Here is a 21,730-nt window from a genome sequence, read left to right as displayed (position 1 = left end):
ACCTGAAGGTACAGCACATGACTCCATCTTATTTACCTTCACAGGAGACACCTTGTAGTTCAGAACCCTTTAATCAAATTGTGAATATTAGATTTGTCCCGTGTGATGTATGTTCATTCTTACGCAGGAAAGGTTAACCATCCTTGAATAAGAAGACGAATGACAAAATGACAGGCCGGATTATTTTCATCAGAGGTGACCTCACCGGTTTTATACAGTCCTTACAACTGTTTCCTTCTGTATGGAAGTCATATATCGTCACCATTTTTCTTTGCCTTTTTGTCATGGTACACAATTAGCTGTAATTGATTGATTTTCTTTAGCATTTTTGTTGCATTGCATTTCTCTGACATAACTATGTAAAAGCCAGTGTCAATACAGCAGCATCAGTCGTTGATTTTAAGCAGTAAACCTGTATTAATTTTCAACCTCATGAACTACAGTAGTTGCAGGGGCAAAAACACAGCAGAACTGCTGTGGGTGCATTTTGGATTCGATCCGCAAACTGTGATGCCAAAAACAATGATAATATCCATCCATCTATTCACTAAACTGAATTAATGTTGCAGGCTTGCACAGAGGCTGTTGCCCATTTCCAGCAGTTAACGGGCAGGAGACAGGGTAAATGTCAGTGTGTTCCCCACCAATCACAAGACTACTATGCTGAAGGGAAATATAGAATCTCCAATTAACCTAATATGCGTGTCCTTGGACTGCGGGCGTAGTATCCAGACAATATCCTTCCACGCTCCAGTAGGTAACAGGTAAACTCCACTCAGCATTGAACCTGGCTGAGCTTTTAACACCATACCTTCTTGTAATTGGCAAATGTGATAAATAATGCCTCATAGTGCAGCCCCACATATCATTAAAACTGCACTTTCACAAAAATGTGGGTTTTTTCTATATTTGTTAAAACTCATCATATCGAGACAGTATAATATGAGACACAAAACCTGTGAAAAGATCGAGCTTCTGCACGCCCTCCCAGTGTCGTCTCTATAAATGCAGCACTCCTGGTCAAAACAACCAATCAGAGCCAGGAGGAGGGTCTTAGCGCTGTCAATCAACCTTCTGTACGCTGCATTGGCTTTCATGGTAGGCTATGTTGTAGTGAACCAGTTGAGGGCGAGAGTGATTGACAGCGCTAAGATCCTCCTCTTTGTTCTGATTGAATGTTTCTGCGTCACTGGTGTATTTCTGCAGTTTGCACTGGGAGAAGGCAGAGGAGCTTGACTTCTTCACAGATTATCTATCTTATAGTATACTGTCACGACATAATGACAATTTTAACAAACATCTAAAAAAAAACATATTTTTTCTATATACTGCAGCTTTAACCTAAAATGATATCTGAGTAAACACAACACCCATCATAACCACAGCCATCTGTAAAGAGCAAGGCCCGGAATTATTTAGAAACTCTCAAGCTATAAAATAATAATCTTATTATTTTTTTCTTTTTGGCTCCAAGCAAAGAGGAAGTTGAAGGAGATCACAGTCATAAATCTCAATGCAAATAGCATTATGGATACCATTAGCGTTAGCGAAGAGGGAAAGACCTTGGCATGTGTTCTGTGTTTGTTATTTGAGAAGAACAGGTTTGGAGAAGAAAAGCAAAAGAGAACTAAGGAAAAACAAAAAGAGAAGGGATAAAAGCAAATTTAAAAGAAATCCGTTAAAGAGCTTTGGAGTCGCAGGAACAAGTCCTGTTTGATACTTAGGTTAAAAGAGGGAAGGAAACATTTCCCACCTCAGATTTCAATAGTATTTTTTCCCTTTTTGGTTATTGGAACACAATTATCAGAAATATCTTAATGAGCCACTTTAGGAAAGATAGTATTTTGATAGCACACTTGCCTGCATCTAAAGTGGACTTACTCATGAGCGTGAAGGTATGCAAATACAAGTTCTTAATGTCTTGTCTGTACACACAAGGACTAAATTGTAACTCACCTCTGTTAATGAACCAATAAACCCGTAATGATCACTTGAAACTGGCAAAAGTGACAATAAACAAAACATTTAGTGAAAATTAGACAATAAATTTCAGACATTTCTTTTGAATTGTGGTTCAACAGAATCTTTAAAAATCAAACTAATGAAACAGGTCTGGGAAAAAATGATGGTACCTGTTACGTAAGATTTGCTCCCCAACCTTTAAAGGCAATCGAATGATTTCCGTACCTACCAGTGAGATTTCTGCACCTGTCCACAGGTCGTTTGGTCCACTCCCTCTGGAGAGACGACTCCAGTGGGTTTAAAGGAAGGTGTCTTCTCCAGAGGTTGTGTTTTAGCTCCATCCATAGATTTTAATAGGATTTAGATCAGATCTTGTAGAAGGCCAGTTCAGAATCGTCCAAAATCTGCTCTTAGCCACTCTTGGGTGTGTCTAACTTTGTTTTCAGGAGTCATTATCCTGAAGGAAGTCTCACAAACAGCGAATGAAGACCAAGCTTTTCTAACACTAAGCCACACATTTTCCTCCAGAAAACCTTGGTAGTCTTGAGATTTCATTACGCCTTGGATAGATTCAAGACACCCTGTGCTAGATGCAACATAGCAGCCCCAGAACATAACAGAACCTCCTCCATGATGGTGTTCTTTTATTGGTCTGCTTTATTCTTGTGTCTGTGAACATAGAGCTGATGTGCCTTGCCAAAAACTTCCAGTTTTGTCTCATCTGTGGAGGAAAATCTCCCAGAATATTTGTGGCTTGTCGATGTGCATTGTGGCACGTTCCAGTCTTGTTTTTTTCATGGTTTCCAATGTCCTGTTCCTAAGGTTTGGACCAAACAACTTATAGAACCAAAAAACCCCCCGAAAAATCTGATAAATTTCTAACCCTGATATTGCTTAGCCAACATGAAGGAGGTGAGTGGTTTGATGTTAACATCACACTCTACCCGAGACCTTAAAACACTGCCACCATAATAATATAACCTCATGACTTTGTCAACTGGATTCTTAATTTTCCCTAGAGACACACAGATCAACCACATTGTGGAACATTGCTGGCGTCATAGCACAGTCTTAAAGGGTCTTAGAATAATGTATGCATTGGATGAAAAACCTGCACATGTACAATCAAAGATGTTAAAAACTAGAAACTAAAGATCAGGTAAAACATTTACAAACTGCTACCTCATAAATCCTCATGTGACGATTAAAGGTGTACATACAGTATGTTTCCTTAGGCTGCAACAAACTGCCATCGTAGGGTGCTTAACTGTCCCTTAATGCCTTTAAACTGTTTTTGAGTATTTCTGAAGGCACTATCAAGGGGGTGGATGTGACTTTTCACAAAAGAGACACAGCGAAGATGAAATCTCACAGCCCGGTACATGACACCCCATTAAAAACTGAGACAATTATCGCAAAGAAATTATTTCAAACATCATTACAGTGCCATTAGGAGCTTTTAGTGCCTAAGTTATAATCACTGAGTTAATTAATTCATTACAAAAAATAAAACAAAATCCACCAGCCTCCAAAATTACAGCTAAATGCTGCAACCAACTGTGCCTTCTCTTCTCGTGTAAAACATCGATTATTGATAGGAGTAGTTTCCATACACAATTTAAAATACAAGTAACGGACAAAAATAAAGGGAAAGTACTATTACAACTATTACACAGTTAAGAATATTGCACATTTTCCATAAAGATGCATGGCTCATGAACCTGTTTTTCACTGATGGTAATAATAAGCTACATTATACATTTTAGCGTCCTTTTAGCGTTTAGTTTTTTCTTTTTTGTTAGTCCGCCCAGTTAGGATTGTTTTTCTGCTTGTAGTACTTGTGAGGGCGGGCTAACAATTTTTCATTCATTTTGTTTGTTTTGTTTTTTTGTTTATTTTGTGGCACTTCCCTGAATTCTTCCATCCTGTTTGGTGTGATCCCCATGTCGGGTTGACGACGAACGGATAAAGCTAGCGGGGAATCCTTTATGTATTTAACAATAAATATCAATAATTAACTTAATTCTGGTTGTTGATTATTATGCTTTGGCTTGCCCAAGCTATAACATTTGTCTAAGTCTAAGCTTATTATTGCACATTTAGTCATTTTGTTTAAGTCTGACTGACGCAGGGAAGAAGCCATTAAAAAGCGTGTTCTGTGATTGATGCTGTCTGAGTTTATTGTTGTATTAAGCTATTAAACTAACACTTAAAATGCTAGATGACAACTCTAATATCAGTAGGATCCTCGCAACAATTTCTGGACTTCTACTTTACTGTTGATTCAGTTTTGTCTTAGAGGAATTGTGATATAGATCAGTGACTCGCAAGTTTCCCAAGATGAACCTGAGTGCAACGCTTATATTTTCAGCACCTTCCTTATTTCAGGTTTGTTTCTCAAGTTTTTAATGTTGCAACCATAAACTTAATTGGATTTTAAGTAATAAAAGTTGCTGATGTTCGTGAAGAAGTGAGGATTTGATGAATTGTTTTGAAAATTATTTCGAGGTCAAATTGGGGACGGGTGCTGGTTCCGCCCCGCTCCGTTAATATCAGTCACACATCCCAGATGATTTGCACCTGACTCGCCCTGGGGTTGCAACAAGCAACAAAATGGAGCTGGAAAATGCTAAATGAAAGCTAAATACGGGAGAAGTCACACTTCTTACTTAAATGGTGGTCAAAAAATGAAATTAGTAAAACCGTAATTAAAATGTTGGGTTTACTTTGGACCTGGGACTATAAATAAAATGAATTAGTCGGGTCAGATCGGGCTCGGATACAATGGCTATGGGATTGGGTCGGGCTGGATTTTATCAGGCTCAATCTAAACTCTACTCTTCACTCTGATATCCTTAGATAAAATCTATTTCAACAACTTTCACAAGTAAACTAATTATTTTACGGGGGGTTAAATTATTAAACCATATCCAATGTGGAACATACTAAAGAATTGTTAAATCAATCAAGGAAAGCCTTATTTTTGTATAATGGACCAGTCAAAGTCCTGTCCAAATTGATGTTTACAGATGGTCACCATTCAATCTGATTGAGCCTGCGTTGTTGTGTAAATAATAATGGGAAAACCTTTTAGTTTCTGAAAGTTTAAAAGTTGGTTGCGGCATACCCCAGAGATTCCCACAAAATTTTGACTCAAGAGGGCCGAACGGAAATTGAGCCACACTTTTAAGTTTCTATTCCTGGTAGACTTTGAAAAATATCTATCCTATCACATTCACTTTGCATTTATGCTCTACCATCACATTCAAAAAAGAAAACTAATTGTGAGCAGAGTTTCCCCCAGAAAACTTACTGAGCCCGGTGGTCGGGGCGCCAGGGCAGTCATCATGTTTTTGAGACAATATCAATAGGTAATTATGGGTTATTGCAAGACATTATTAACAATACATAAACAACAACTATAAAGTCTTAAACAAGGCAAACATACAAAAAACTTAGAGCTTAGCCTGGTGGGGGAGCAAGTAAAGCCTGGTGACCCGCCAGGCTTATAATAAACTGGGAGAAACCCTAGTGAGGTTTGCAATATGGGAAAAAGTCCAAATTTAGATTGAGCCAGCTGCTCCACACCTCCTGTGTCTTGGTGTGTGTGTCCCTCAGTGCCTCCAACATGTCTTTGACCTCTAAAAACTTACGCAAGCTGCCACCCACTCGGAATACGAGCGTATGATGAATCATTGCGAACGCATCACATTTCTTTTGTACCTGCGATCAGAACTGAAATTAAGCAAAAATCCAAAAGTCCATGTGTATGTTTGGCTGCAGGTTTTGTTCTCTCCAAAGGGAGGAATGTTTTGTCGAAGCAGCTGGACGGACACAGAGAGGCAGACTCTTCAGATTTTCTAAAAAAGAATCAAGGTGAACAGATTCTGTCGCTTGCATAAATCCCCTCGAGTTGACTCGAGTTTGTACGAGTATTTGATCAGAGAGGATTGAAATTTGAGTCACGACGATGAATGTTAACGATATATTAAAGCCACATGCAACGTGGAGACACTGATATTAATTTGAGACATGATTAAGTGGGGGGGCTGAGGAGGAGGGTGGTGACGGATACAACATGAGCCAGAGTACTAAAAAAGACAAACGTAATATGCTCGACTGAAGCTGTGACGGTGATTATGGGGGAGTTTAATGGAACATTCACGCTTGGAGCAATTTAATCAGATACGGTTCATTTTAGGTGACTTTTAACCACCTTTTTACCTTCAACATTTGCAGCTTTTCATTTTTCCTGCAGGTATAAAAACTAATACCAAGCTAGTTCACCTGTCAGCATGCCTGTAGAGCTAATTAATTTCCCTCAAATTGGGCAGGGGATGATTTAATTCTCTCTTGGTTGGTCTCAGATGACAGGCACGTTGTTTTTTTGTTTCCTCAGTTACTGTACTTTAGTTGTTTTGTTTGTTTTGCCAGTGACCCCGTGGTTCAGGGCTCTTGTACAATCATGGAGAAGGAGTTTCATTCTTTGTGACCCAGCCTGCTCACCCTGTAGAGAAGTGACCTCACAGCCAAATTAGTTTGTGTATCACATCCTGGAACTCTGACTTTTGGCGTTCCTCACAAGGAAAGGGGCAAAGAAAACTCGCCTGTAGCGGTGAATGTAGAGGGGTTGTTTACCGACCCATCCCTAATCACACTGCCTTATAGAAATATTTAGATGCACGGATAAAACGTGCATGACCAATCATCTTACAAAACTGCTGCCTCCTGGAAAGCTAACAAGCCGCCGATAATGACCAATAAGCTTTGCAGATACTTGATGAAACCCTTCAGCATTTGATTACCCCTTAAAACAGAAAGACACGTTCAAGTCAAGTTTAGTTGATTAGCACATTTCAGCAACGAGGCATTTCAAAGTGCATTTCATCTTACAAACATCATGCAGTTAGGTCGGTCACGATAACACACTTTTCTGGATGATAAGTTATTGCGATAAACGATGATATTGTTGTTTTGAGACCATTTTAGAGCAATATCGTGAGAAGGACATAATGAGAACAAATTCTCAAAGATCAGTAAACAGTTAAATTCTAATGACCACTTAGCAGTGGAACTAGAAGACATTTTAAATATCAAAACAAATAAACGGAACAAATAAAATAAATTCTGAAATTTCTGTAAACAAAACTGTTCTTCAAAAAAAGGGCCAGTTGAGACCAAAGCACCCAGACTGAAAACTTTTGTCAGCCAGTTTTTTGGTAGAAAAAGAGAAAAAAGCAATAAATAATAAAAATGGAAATTATTGCACCCGTTTTAATTTATCATGCAATTAATAGATTTATTGCTTATTGCGATAGGCGTACATAACAATTCACCAATTGCAAAACAAACACTTAACTTTATATTGCCGTCGTTAAAATCATTAATACACATCAAATTTGTTGATCAGTATTCCAGTATCGGTATAGCAATACTTTTCCCTCCCATGTTATAAATAAAATATATATATATATATATATATATATATCAGTGGAATTAGCATATTTTATCAAAATTCAAGAATTATTGACATAAAACAAGCTGCTATTTCTTGCTGAAAAGTGAGTTTTGTCTTATTTCAAGTGTAATAAGTTATTTGAACTAGAAACTAGACTAAAAATACTTGGTAATATTTTTTGCTTTCACTGTGAACTCATTAATCAAGTGTCTTGAGCTGATTTTTGTGTGCTTTCAGTGTTGTTGATAATTTAGTTTTATGTATATAGCTTCCTTGCGATAAAACAAATGCCGAAGGCACATAGAGCTATGCATATGTTGAAAGTTTTTCTTTTTCTTTTTTTATGGAATGACTTGTGTCCTGTTTGTCGTTGCGTCGTGAACATTTAGTGCATAAAATCTATATTTAGATTTTTTTTCCCCTCACTGTAATTAACTTTAAATAATGAAGGTACTTTGAGCCTCTCCTTGGAGTGTCTTAAGCCTTGATAGTCAGCTAAGCTTAAAAACTCGGCTCAGCTGTATCTCAGAACAGACTGGTTGTAATGAAATACCTTCTTTCCTCCTATCAAAGTCAGCAGCATCTACTGCGTTGGGTTTGGGGGGAAAGACACAGCAGGGAAATCAGAATATTTCATCAGTTGGGAGTACATAATGATTCCCCCTCCCCTACCTGTTGCTGTTCTTCCAGACTACGCCTGGCCTCTACCCAGCGCCCTTTGCCCAATCTGGATCTACCTGGACGTGCTGTTCTCCACCGCCTCCATCATGCACCTGTGCGCCATCTCCCTGGACCGATACGTCGCCATCCGCAACCCCATTGAGCACAGCCGCTTCAACTCCAGAACCAAAGCCATGATGAAGATCGCCGCAGTCTGGACCATTTCTATAGGTCAGCATACCTCATATTCGACATTTGATGTGGAAAAATTGCACGTATGTCTAAAGGCTATAAACCGCCAGAAGGTAAATTTCTGATTCAACTTAAGTTTTCTTGTTGCTTTGACTCAGTTGCACCAAATTTAACGGTGACGTTCAAAACACTGTTGCTACAACTTCAATTAAGTTGACTTAACAGTTATATTGAACTAAAAATGATTACGAGATTTTTTTTAAATTGCCCCAATTTATTTAAGCTTTTACATTATTATATCAAGTGGACTTGACATCGAATTTTATATTTTTTTAATAGCACATGGAGTCATTTTCATAAGTTTGCATAAAAGTTCAGCTTTTTGTCTCAAAATGAAATTCTGGTTTTTGCTACAAATAGGAAATATAATTGGATTATATTTTATAATTACTGAAAAGAGAAAGAAATTACATGTGTAGCCTAACCGTTTGGAGCTTAATCTGGTAGATTACACAGAATCAATAAAAGACGCATTTGCATGTTTGTGTCGGTAGGAAGAAATCCATTGATTTTTTTTTTTTTTCTTTTCGTTTTGTTAAGAGACGCTGATGACCCTCCCTCCCACTGCGTCGCTGTGTGAAACTATCACAGCAGACCGCCTCCCTTCTCCTGTTTGTCAGACCAAATGAGCTGAAACAATTAAAGCTGACAAACAGGCGAGGGGCGCAGGGGAGCTGGTCTTTGGAGACCTAAAAGAGGCTTAAAGGATTCTTCTACTGAACCGCAAAGAGACTTTGTTTGGACTCGGGTGTAACCACACAAACCAAGATTGTTCTAAAACATCATTTTCAGCCTCAGCGCCGATATAATGGAAGCCGATTATCTAATGATCTCGCTTGACAACTTCTTTCATGCCATTGTGTTAAAATCAATTACAAATACCACCAAGTGAGAACGAAACACAAGCAGGAGAATCCAAATGCCCTCATTTTGTGTTGAAACTCCAAAAATTTACACGACACTCACTTGCATTGGCAAAAAAAAAATCAACAACTTTTCCGTGACATTTATTTCTAAATTTGTGTAGTGATTTCCAAACGTATGTTCGCCAAGAACTCTGGTTTGAGATAAAAAGTGAACTTAGATAAAAATCTGAAGAAATGCACATCAACCACATTTTGCCACATGGAGAATGGACGTTTCTGTCCACTTTTCTTTTTAAATCAGCTCAAGTCCAAGTCAAATCTGATGGAAGTCTTGTGGTAACATGAGTTTTGAAGTCTAGATTCCCTATTTGATTAATCTGTCCACTGTTATTTAATGAAATTTAGGTAAAATTGTGATATAATTATTACATTTTGAATCAGGGATTTAGAAGATACACTGTCTTTTAAGATTAAAAAAACCCAAACTGAAGCCAAATCTCTTTTTATCCTTATATTCCCATCTACATACAAGGCAGAGCTAGCAACGTAGCACAGCTAGCTTCACGGAAAGCTAGAAAAGTAACAAGTTCGAAAACTAATACTGCTTTCACAAGGAATTGTCCACTTGATCTTTTAGTCACTACATCATAGCCTGTTCTTTCATTTGCCCATTTTAACACCAGACTAATAATGTTTATTGTTTATGATTGTTTTTTTTGTTTGTTGGTTTTTTTTGTTGGTTTTCTGTTTAAAGATCTAAAATGTGGCGTGGAAAAAAAGCTGTAAAACAATGACATTTTGTTATAGATGCCAGTCTTTATTGTGAAGACTTGTTTTTGTGAACAAACCCTTTCAGGATTTGTTACAAATTCAGATTTGTGCTTTCTAGCCATTATCTTCTTGTGTTTGTTTTTTGTTTGTCTGCTGGTATCAAGTTCACTGACTTCTAGTGAGCTGTTTTTAAATTTTGAACTGGTTCTACCTACACATGACTTGCCTCTTTAAAACAGTGGGAACATTCAGTGCGTTAAATCAAAGCATTGTGCATCAGACGGCCATGGGTGGGGCTGATTTGCATCATTTGATTTCCTTTTTCTTTTTCCAGAGGTAATCTATAAAGAATGGAAACCAATTTACCTTCAGGGGTTTGTGTTTTATATGGTTATGTTAATCCAACAGTGGAAATTCATCCCCCAAAGTCAAGTTTGGGAGCCTAATGTTTCATTTCGCGGACACAAAAAAACTTTTATCATCAGGCACCCGTTCAAATTATCAGTGGAAACAGTCCAGTCGAGCTATGAAACCTCTGACAGCGCTCTCACACATTTGACTTTATAATCCCTTCTGTGAGCCAGGCGAGGCTCGTATCCGACAGTATCCGTTTCCTTTGATCTGTTTCACGTTTCGTCATCTTACGAACTTTAATGTATTTTATTTGGGGTTTTTATGTGGTAAACCAACACAAAGTGGCGCATAATTGTTAACTTTAAAGGAAAACTGGACATGATTTTCAAAATTATTTAGAAACAGAACTCTGAAAGGTGTTACATTCATTTTTGTTCAAACCGTTTCCCAACCATCTTCCCATCAATTCAGTTTCCCAGGCCCTGCTGAGGAGATGAAGACATAATGCTTCTACCATGCATAGTGTTTCCCATGTTGGCCACAAAGTTCAATTTTTGTTCACCTGTTTGTGGTTTTTGTCAGGATCTGTGTTTTTCTGTGTTTATTTAGAGTTTTCAGTGTCCTTAAGTCTCTTCGTTGTCCTGTCCTCCCCTTGATTGTTCCCAGGTGTGTCTCGTCTCTGTGATTACCCTCCCGTGTATTTAACTCCACCTGTGTTCCTTGTTCCTCGTCGGGTCCTCGTCAATGTTACGTCAATGTCTAGTCTATCCGTTGTCAGTGTGTGTACTACCTGTTGCTGGGTTTATTTATAATTAAAATCATCATATTCATCTTACCTGGGTCCGCTGCGTCTGCCTCACCACTCTCACCACCCCCACTTCATGACAGTAGGACCCGACCAAACCGAACGGTGAGGCTCGCTTTAAAATGGACCCAGCTGGAGTGAGGTTGCCTCCTAGAGGGCAGAGCGGCCCGAGGCGGAGGTCCGGCAGGGAGGACAGGGAGCTGGCTGAAGCTGTCGCCGACCTGCAGCGGGAGCTTTTCCGGGGAACAAGGCTGGTGTTAGCACCCCCCGGATATGGCCCCCGTCGATTCCTTCGTCCGGGAAGCCAGCGACGTGAGCCGCCGGTGGAGCCGGCCCCTCGTCGCCTTCCGGAGCTGTCACCTCCGCTGTCTGCCCGGAGACAGCGACGTGAGCCGCCGGTGAACCCGGCCCCTCGTCGCCTTCCGGATCCCTCACCTCCGCTGTCAGCCCGGAGACGGCGACGTGAGCCGCCGGCAGACCCGGCCCCTCGTCGCTTTCCAGAGCCGCCACCTCCGCTGTCTGCCCGGAGACAGCGACGTGAGCCGCTGGCAGACCCAGCCCCTCGTCGCTTTCTGGAGCCGCCACCTCCACGGTCAGCCCGGAGACAGCGACGTGAGCCGCCGGTGGATCCGGCCCCTCGTCGCCTTCCGGAGCTGTCACCTCCGCTGCCGGTTCCCAGGCTCCGCTCCGGCTCGCCCCCGCAGCCGGTTCCCAGGCTCCGCTCCGGCTCGCCCCCGCAGCCGTTTCCAAGGCTTCGCTGCGGCTCGCCCCCGCAGCCGTTTCCAAGGCTTCGCTGCGGCTCGCCCCCGCAGCCGGTTCCAAGGCTTCGCTGCGGCTCGCCCCCGCAGCCGGTTCCCAGGCTCCGCTCCGGCTCGCCCCCGCAGCCGGCCCCGAGGCTCCGCTCCGGCTCACCTCCAGCCGGCGCACCCGAGGCCGAATCAGCCGGCGTTCCAGCCGGCGCACCCGAGGCCGAATCAGCCGGCGTTCCAGCCGGCGCACCCGAGGCCGAATCAGCCGGCGTTCCAGCCGGCGCACCCGAGGCCGAATCAGCCGGCGTTCCAGCCGGCGCACCTTCCGAGACTCCCAGTGTTCCTTCCGAGACTCCCAGTGTTCCTTCCGAGACTCCCAGTGTTCCTTCCGAGACCCAGACTCCTTGCGTTCAGACCCTGACCCTCTGCGTTCCACCCGAGACCCTGACCCTCTGCGTTCCACCCGAGACCGAGACCCCCTGTGTCCTTACCGAGACCCCCTGCGTTCCTACCGAGACCCTGACCTTCTGCATTCCTCCTGAGACCCTGACCCCCTGCGTTCCTCCTGAGACCGAGACCCCCAGTGTTCCACCCGAGACCGAGACCCCCAGCGTTCTATCCGTTCCTCCCGAGACCCAGACCCCCCGCGTTCCAACTGAGACCCCCTGTTCTCCACCAGAGACCCTGCCTCGAGGGGCTCGTCATCGCCGTCTGTGGGCGGCCCCCGGGACTCCCCATTGCCACCTCCAGCGCCGCGGACGGCCGCCGGACCGCCTCCGTGGTTCCCGCCTCCAGCGCCGTGGACGGCCGCCGGACCGCCTCCGTGGTTCCCGCCTCCGGGGTTCCCGCCTCCAGCGCCGCGGACGGCCGCCGGACCGCCTCCGTGGTTCCCGCCTCTGGGGTTCCCGCCTCCAGCGCCGCGGACGGCCGCCGGACCGCCTCTGTGGTTCCCGCCTCCAGCGCCGCGGTCGACCGCCAGACCACCTCCGTGGTTCCCGCCTCCTTTGCCTCCGCCCACCCTGTGGGTAGTTTTTTGTTTGTTTTTGGACTCTTGGCCCTTCCTGTGTTTCCGCCCACAATGGTGGGTTGTTTTTTGTTTTTCTGGACTCTGGCCCCCCATCCAGCGCCCCTCCGCCCACCCTTGTTGTGGGGTTTTTTTTTTTGGGCGTCTGGTAGCCGCCCTTGAGGGGGGGGTACTGTCAGGATCTGTGTTTTTCTGTGTTTATTTAGAGTTTTCAGTGTCCTTAAGTCTCTTCGTTGTCCTGTCCTCCCCTTGATTGTTCCCAGGTGTGTCTCGTCTCTGTGATTACCCTCCCGTGTATTTAACTCCACCTGTGTTCCTTGTTCCTCGTCGGGTCCTCGTCAATGTTACGTCAATGTCTAGTCTATCCGTTGTCAGTGTGTGTACTACCTGTTGCTGGGTTTATTTATAATTAAAATCATCATATTCATCTTACCTGGGTCCGCTGCGTCTGCCTCACCACTCTCACCACCCCCACTTCATGACAGTTTTCTTCTACATGACTTGAGGCGATGCTGTTTGTCAACACTGGCTTTCTTTTGCTTCCCTTCCATAAAGACCCATAAAGCAGAATTGCCTTATAAAGCAATTCTGCTTGATTCTCATCTCCTTCCAGTGCTCTGTCTGGGTTTTCTTCCATTGAGCTCCATTTCTCCGGTTGAATTTTAAACGAGCCAATCAGAGAACAGAAGGAGGATTGTTGTTGATTTTCTGTCCATAGTTTTAGCAATGTCAACGGAGGAAGTGAACGAAGCCATTCGTTCACCATGCTTCCAAATATAGAGCAATTAAAGCTGGAGCAAGAGGTAGGTATAATACATTTTATTCCTCTAGTCCCCTTGAGTTATTTACAGCGGTAAGCTTCTTCGAACTGGGGTCATACGTCATGTCCAGGCATCAGTATTGGAAGTGGAAAAAGGCAGATCGGTGCATCCTTAGTCCAGACCCTCTGACCAAAGAAAAGCACAGAACTGTGTTTTACCAGGTTGATAAAGACCAAATCTATGGAATGTGTCTCCCACTTGAGCTGCGGATCTTTGCAGCTCCTCCAGGGTAAATTTTATCGCCTTTGTGGCTGAACATGTCCGAGGGTAAAAAATTCAAAGCATGTGAATATTTTTCTGGGTATTTCTAGGTAGAATTTGCTGTTGTGTACATTTTTTTTTCTGGACAAACTTTTAAAATCTTTTAAAAATGTGAAAGTTTGACTTTAGTATCAAATTTTTGATATTTTTGTTCTGTAACTAAGGTATGCTCTTATAAAGACTGCAGACTCTCTCCTGAATGTGAACTTAGAGGAACGTAAAGAGCATCATTAAGCGGCTCACGACTCACATTGTTTGGTGCCCTTTTCATGGGGAGGAAAAATCGCGCCTCTTCCGCCATTTCTTTATTTTCCTTCTGTCTCGGTTGCGGTTGGGTCAGCCAGAGGGTACGTAGTCATCAACCCGCCTGTGTCTGCCGTGCGCCAGAGGAAAGGAGAAGACGCCGAGCCACCGCTCTGAGATCGACACTCTGTGCATGTGGCCCCGGATAATTAAGTTTGCCACATAAGATCCGGTGGTCACATGAGCTCATAAACGATACATTTCGAAGCACGAATACGACCTCCTGAGAGGGAAGCAAGTCCATCTCGGAGGAATCGGGAGTAAACCTTTTCAGGAGATTTTTTATTTTTTTCACAGTGCTAACCAATCAATCTCCTCCCCTCTCGACTGTTCCTGTGGTGTAATAATCAAGGGAACAGATCAGTTTTCTAATTGTGTGTGTGTGTGTGTGTGGTTTCTCCAAGTGTTTGGGGATAGGATGACTTTTAAAACTTTTCACTCAGCTGTCTCTCCTCCCTGTCGCTGACCTCGAGCTTCCATTGGTGCTGTTTGGTGCCCTTTAAATCCCAAGGGGCTGTCGGGTTTTGGCGCACTTACATGCATACAAGCTGCCTTCATGTATCATTATGTCCTCTAACCTTGAAGGCATCTCTATGAGACATTCCTTAGCCAACTTAAAGTAAAGATTCCTGAAACGACCCATTCATGTTTATTTATATAAATAATAATAGCATTTGTATCTTTAAATTTAAAAAAATCTATTATTAAAAATATGCTTTTAAATTACAATTAACTGTAAAATGATAATTAGCCACTTGTTTAATGTACCTAATCTGCACATTTCTTTCTTTTGGCTCTAGTGGCGTTTATTTGAAAGTGTTAAGAGGAAAGTAGGTAAAACAAGAGAGGGAAGACATGTGGCAAAGGTCACCAGGCCTACGGCAAGCCGTTTTAACATAAATTTGGTTTTACTGCCTTATTTTACAGATATCTCAGATTGTTTTATGACTAGACGTTTTAGCAATTTAAGATATCTCTACTCACATTCTGACTGGTTGAAATGACATCAGATTTACCACTGAGTTGTATGGAGACTTCAATTCAAGATTTCTACAATGCATTACTGACTATCTCAAATACACATTTCAGATCTCTACAATTAAACTATGACTAGTCATAAAGTAAATTCAGGATATCTGGATTTTAGTTTTGACTAGTCATAATTCTAATTAGATATCTCAAATGACGCCATAATTCAAGATATCTTAAATGTGTTTTTGGATTTGACTAGCGAAATTTAAATTATAGATATCTTTAAAGCAAATAATGACTAAATTATTATAAATTAAAGATATCTTGAATTGTAATTTAGTCTAGTCAAAATTCCTTTTCCGATATCTCCAAATGAATTAGAGATATCTTCAATTACATAGTTTTTCTATAAACGATATCTTAAATTAACATTCTGACTAGTCAGAATGACATTACTCATATCTTGAATATGTATGCTGTATAGTCAAAACGTCACAGACTTACAGATGTCTTCGGAGCGGAACGAAAACTGGAACGAGAGTTGGACCACACAGGTCCTCTGGAACTGGACCAGACGGTACCACTGGAACACAAGACTTCTGGAACAGACGGGCTGAAAACCTCCAACAGAAATCCACAGAGAACTCGGAACGTTCTAAGATTGTTGCAAGGGGAAAATCAGGGTAAAAAATGTAAAATTGTGCCATGTCAACTTGGCTTTAGCGGACACACCAACATGCAGAAGCCCCCCCCCCAACACCCACCTCGGGCCGCAGTAAAATTGCCAAGTCTTGACCGGTCCGTGGTGATAAAAAGTTTTGGGACCACTGCTTTAGAAGACTGCTTGACACTGGAGGTGATCCTTCCTGCACACAGCAACAACATCCACCAACGTTTTGAAGATACTTGGCGGAAATTACGACATTTAACTTCCTTTTAAATGTTGCGGATGCATATTGGATCACTAGCAATACAAATACTTTTTCTAATTCTGACATATATCAAGTAGTTATCAGTAAAATCTACGTAGCTGCTCGTTTTTACAGTCAGAGGAATAGATAAAAGTTTTAAAAGAGTGTCACATTTATGTCTTCAAGTCTCCACATTTGCTCATTTATCAGCTATTTACCAGAGAGTCGGGGAATAGCTGTGGAGGGAGGTCTATAAGACAGACAGGCTGCACAAAGATGCTTAATAAGTTGTCTCTCAAACATCCAGCTGGTGTCAAAGGGCGTGATAAAAGCTGATGAGAATTTTGTGCTTTGTGTTCGGCCAAAGAGATCATTTCACACTGATAAGCAACTTAGAGTAAGTGATGACAGCTCGTGGTTTAGGAAAAACGTACAAACGAGTAATAATTATCATGTTTGGAGTGTACTATATTACGCAGATCATATTAGCTTAGCATAAAGATCTTGAAATGGAATGTGTCAGTCATGATTGGCCTTGTTTGGAACTGTGGTGTTTATCTGTCTATTGAACCCTGGAGAGCAAATATTCAGCATAGTGAGTCAAAGTGGGCTTCTTCATTTCAACCTCGTCAATGACACAGCTAATCAGGAACTACTAGTTACCGTTGGCTACACTGTCTCTGTTGGCATACAAACAATTTGTAACACAAAATATGGAGAGACCTGTGTTTTTGTTTGTTTTTCTGCTGATATTTAACTAAAATATGTCTGAATTTATATTTCCAATAAAACATACGACCTTGCAAAAGTATTCACACCCTCACACTTACACAAACCTGAAAACTGCAGGTTTTCATTGAAGATATTGAGCAGTTGAACAGATGTGAATATTTATATTATATATCTGTCCAAGGCATAGACAAATAATGATGATTGTTTTTATTTTACTGACATTTCACCAACAAAACATAATAATAAAGTAAGACTTTCATATTTCTAAGTGTAAACACGGTACCTTATTACCAAATATACTTACTCAAATACATGGTGACTGAGTCTGAAAAGGAGCATGATGAAGTTTAACTTATATAATCACACCTCTTTTCCATTCAGTAATTCATAACATAAATAGTCTTCCCATTTCTCATATCCCTTCTCATATTAGATTGCACATATTTAACATGAGGTTTCCAACAGATCTTATTATGAATCAATACTCCCAAAACCGAATTTCAATAACTCTCCACTTTCACATGATCAATTATTATTTGTAAATTGCTATCCCCTTCACAGTTCCCGAATAACATGAACTTGGTTTTATCTAAATTTAGTGATAATTTATTAATATCAGACCACTTTTTCAATTCATTTAGATCTAAATTAATGATGCTCTCACTCTAATCTTTGTTTTAATATGTAGCGTCGCTGCTGGCGCCCTGTTTGTATTGGGACTTTTTTGGCCTCCTCTGTGATTCTGTACATTCATATTTGCTTTTAGATGTTTTCCTGTTGGCCTTTCGTTAAACCCCTCAAGAGGCTCCGCAGCACAAACACTCAGCGATGATCGAGATCAGAGAGAGCTTACATCGATCAATACTGTGGGATTACCAATGAAACATCCAGTCTTTGGTCCATTACGTCCCCACAGAAATATTTTCTGTTTCCTTTTGTCTTTTTTACTCTTGGCCTTGTGCTGCTTCTGTCTGCTGTCTCTCTTTGGGTCCAGTTGGCCTGAGGTGCCGCCTCTCCAGTACTAATCTACACGAAAGTTTCCTCTTTTGTCATGGATTAAAAAAAGAAAAGAAAAGAAAAGCCCCCAGGCGTGCTGAGTCTGTCGGTCGACAGGCAAAATCTTTCGCGAGTTGAAATGTCTCTCAAAGGAGTTTCTTTTCACAGCACGTTCTTTAGTACAGAGTTCAAAATGAAAAGTTTACACAATTTTACTTAGAACAGCCACAATTTTCTGATTCTTACGTCCTGTTTTTGCTGCTGTGGACGTTTATGATTAATGGCTGGTTTTATCAAAGAGTTTAAAGGGGCAGTATTAAATAAAATCAACTTTCTTGGGCTACACATCATGTTATAGTGCTATTTCCTCACCAAAAACAAACCTGGAGTGTTTCTTTGATTCTTTCATGTATTTTTGAGAAATTCTTTAATCCCCCATTCAACCATTCAGCTGTGCAAAACGCCTGGTTGGAACTAGCTCCACCTTTGAGGTGCAGTTTCTAAGTGTTTGAACCTCACAGAGAAGGACCTCAGCCCCGCGACTCCCACACTCAGCTCCTTAAGACTAGCACCTGGTGGAACTGCATGTATGCTGAGCTCATTATAGGAGCTACTTATCAGTGAAATGCTGGTAAAGACGTTGAAGGGTTAATGGAAGAGCCATGTTGCGATGACTTCCTGAAGACAGAGTTTCAGAAAGAGTAGGAGCTTCTTAAAGAGACAGAGGCCCAATTTCAAGACATTAAATTACAAAATATAATTTTTTTAAGTCATATTTGATATAGGATATACATAGTTTTTATAATAAGTAAAAGCAACATATTTACTTGATTGTGCTATAAAATGGCACTGTGTAAGTGGAATTCAACAAATGTACTCAAGAAAATTGTTTTTACTGAGGTTTGCTGACATTTGGTGGTGAATTTACATTTCGCTTCAAACTGCAATCTACTGTATGTATCTCAATAACACTTTTTCATTAATATTGGATAAATTAGGTTACTGCTAAGAACAGAAAAGTCTCTGGAGAGCTGGCTGCAATGTAGCAACATATCAGATACTAATGGTGCTTTGTACAACTATAAAACAATAACTATAAACATAATGCAATAATTCTCATATTCAGTTTCCTTTATATCAAGCAAAATAATGTGTTGAAGTGCTTAGCGTGTATATTTTTCCACATACTTCAACAAATATCTTTTAACAGGGATTTTTAAAATCAGAAGTAAATAAAAGTTTATTCTGATCAATTCAGAAATGAAGAGGCAGTGGGATCTTGAACAAAACATAGCGTGGATCTCGGGGTAAAGCAAAACAAAGCATATTTTCTAACCAAACCGTACTGCTTTGAAAGTTGTTTTTTTTTTGTATTATTATTATTTGCTACACAGCTAGATGCAGCTGAATCATCTGTTGGTCTCCTCCTTTCTTCCTTGTGTAGTCGTTCACGGCCCAGCGCCTTTGTGAGATAAGACACGTCGTGTCTTCCTCTAGCCATTTCGTTGACCCCAGTAAAGGTTCCTCACTTCTGCCTGCTGCTATGATTGAGGTCCGAGAGGTCTCCCAGCAATCGATGCAGAAAGATTATCAATGAAACATGCAGCAGGAGATCTCTGCAGCCGTTCTCACGTGTGCAGTAACACCGGCTGTTTTACTTGGAGGTTGTTTATGTTTGATCGGTTTGTACAGTAGATCTCATGAGTGTGCACGCCTTGAGCATTTCAGGTTGTTACTATGTAGAGCTTTTATGGATGCAAGTTATTTCAATGTTTTTATCTGTATTATTTGTAAGGTATCAGTCAGGAGTGTTAAGGAATCATGGCTATTTTTGATGGTTTAATATAGTTAAGCTAATGCCATGTGCGTTTAAGTAGACCAACATTCCATTTGGACAAAAGCAGATGCAAGGCAGGAGTTCACAGATAAACATTCTTTTGGCAAGGCTGTAATTTAGACCAGCCATAAAACACAAAGCTCTTGAAAGGTTTTAAATTAGGAGGCCATAAAGAATATCTTCCCCGGCTCGCAGGTCAGAGGTCGGGGGTTTCTCAGGAGCTCAGAGTTGCATCTGGAGTTGACCACAACTTAGGAATCTTGGAAAACACTTAGTTTAATTTCTGATATACCTCTTAATATTAATAGCAATAGTGTGTTAGATTAAAGTATATTACCCAAGATACAAATACTAATCTAGTAAATGGAATGTATTTGAAAATGTACTAACTATGACAATATTGGAACCCAAAAGGGAATGGTTTGAATGTTATGTTTTACAGGTTGAAAAAGACTTCTATCTCATTATTGTTTGTGATAAGGTAAAGATTCAAATCTTTGGAGAAGCTGACTGCAGAGGAGCAAGATAGGTTTTGTGAAAATAACTTATAACTTTAATAACTAGAATGACTCTTGATATTTGTCATTAAAACTCAGGGGAAGGTCTAAGTATTTTCCAAGGTAGCTCTTGGTTGGTCAAAACAGAGGTACGCCCTATTTGCATATATTAACAAAGAGAAACGCCTTCACTAGAAAAGGGAATGCTCAATAATAAGAATTCAGACAACTGCCCTGTTTTGCTTTTATGCATCAGCTGTCTCCAAAGGCGCCTTTGTTCTTATTCTTTTAATTCTTTTGTCTCAGGTAAAGAAATGTACTTCTGTGTACTCTGAAGTTTTCTTGTTAAATTCATACGGTGTTTTCTATTGAATTAAACTTTGTATTTCTGTGACGTCATCGTGCCTTGCCGTTTCCTTGCCGGCCGTGACGACATCCGCTCGGGACCCGGGCATCCAGGAGGAAAAGGAGAGCCATGCTTTTTCCAAAATTTAAGCTAACATATTAACTTTCCTCCTTAATAGGAGAAGGGTACAAAATCGTTCCAAAGCATAAGTATAAAGAAATGGCACATTCCGTCATCTGTCATTGGAGAAAATATGATCAGCACCGAATAGGGATGGGCATTTATCATACTGTTTATCATTTATTGTTATAAATTTCTTAAAAGTTTTGATTTATCGTTGTTACAATACATTCTAGTTAATGTTTAAAGTCCTTCAAAACTGTATTGTTGGAATTATTTTTTATTATTTTCTCCACTGTTCAATGAGAGCATTAATAAATTAGAAAATATGATTACGTGCAGTCACTGTGTGCGTATTAGTGACATAATTCACACTTGCAAACATTAAAAATGGGAATGTTTTTCAAGAGCAGTATTTCTGTTTGTGGAGCTATGAATGCTGTGCCATGCAATCACAGCCATACAGGTTACCGAAGAAAAAAACAAAACAAAAGAGTGATCAATAGTTCACATCATCACTAATGTCGTTATCACCATTTTTTTTTTTTATTGCGATTTTTTATCATGGAATATCGTGATAAAATCTTACGTCCATATTGCCACTGCAAACATCAAAGTTTTGCAAAATAAACTAACCGTGGTACAAACAGCTCCTCCTAGTGTCAAAACTTTTTTTTAATCTAAAAACGAGAAATTGTCTTGTTCTTCCATTGACCAAATTTATTTTCACAATCTCAAACGCAGCACACAAACAAATCAGACTTTCCAAGCAAATGAGCTAGAGTTAAATTCGTTACTGACACCTTTAGTCTCCTCTTAGCATTTACAGGGGGAAAAAAACTCGCAAACTTTCAAAACCATTTTCATAAATTCCTCAAATACAGAGCTGAGATCTTACCAAGCATTTCCTCGCTTTTTGCCGCTCTCCTTCCTGGAGTTTTTCTTTTGCTGCCTGCACCCTGCTGATGTTGCAGATCTCGATCTCGTGCTACAATAATCCAACTCCAGCAGCCTGCCGCGGTCATGTCACGAG

General features: G+C 40.8%; 1 protein-coding gene across 1 annotated transcript in view; it reads left to right on the top strand.

The window, feature by feature from the left end:
• Positions 1-21,730, top strand: part of htr2cl1 (5-hydroxytryptamine (serotonin) receptor 2C, G protein-coupled-like 1) — a 132,014-nt gene that overhangs the window by 97,912 nt on the left and 12,372 nt on the right. The window contains exon 5 of the mRNA XM_032584075.1: positions 8,111-8,311. Coding sequence (XP_032439966.1) covers positions 8,111-8,311 — 201 coding nt within the window. The remainder of the gene's footprint in view (positions 1-8,110; positions 8,312-21,730) is intronic.

Source organism: Xiphophorus hellerii, chromosome 14, assembly GCF_003331165.1.
Source record: "Xiphophorus hellerii strain 12219 chromosome 14, Xiphophorus_hellerii-4.1, whole genome shotgun sequence".
Classification (NCBI taxonomy): domain Eukaryota; kingdom Metazoa; phylum Chordata; class Actinopteri; order Cyprinodontiformes; family Poeciliidae; genus Xiphophorus; species Xiphophorus hellerii.
This window is presented reverse-complemented; position numbering and strand designations above follow the sequence as displayed.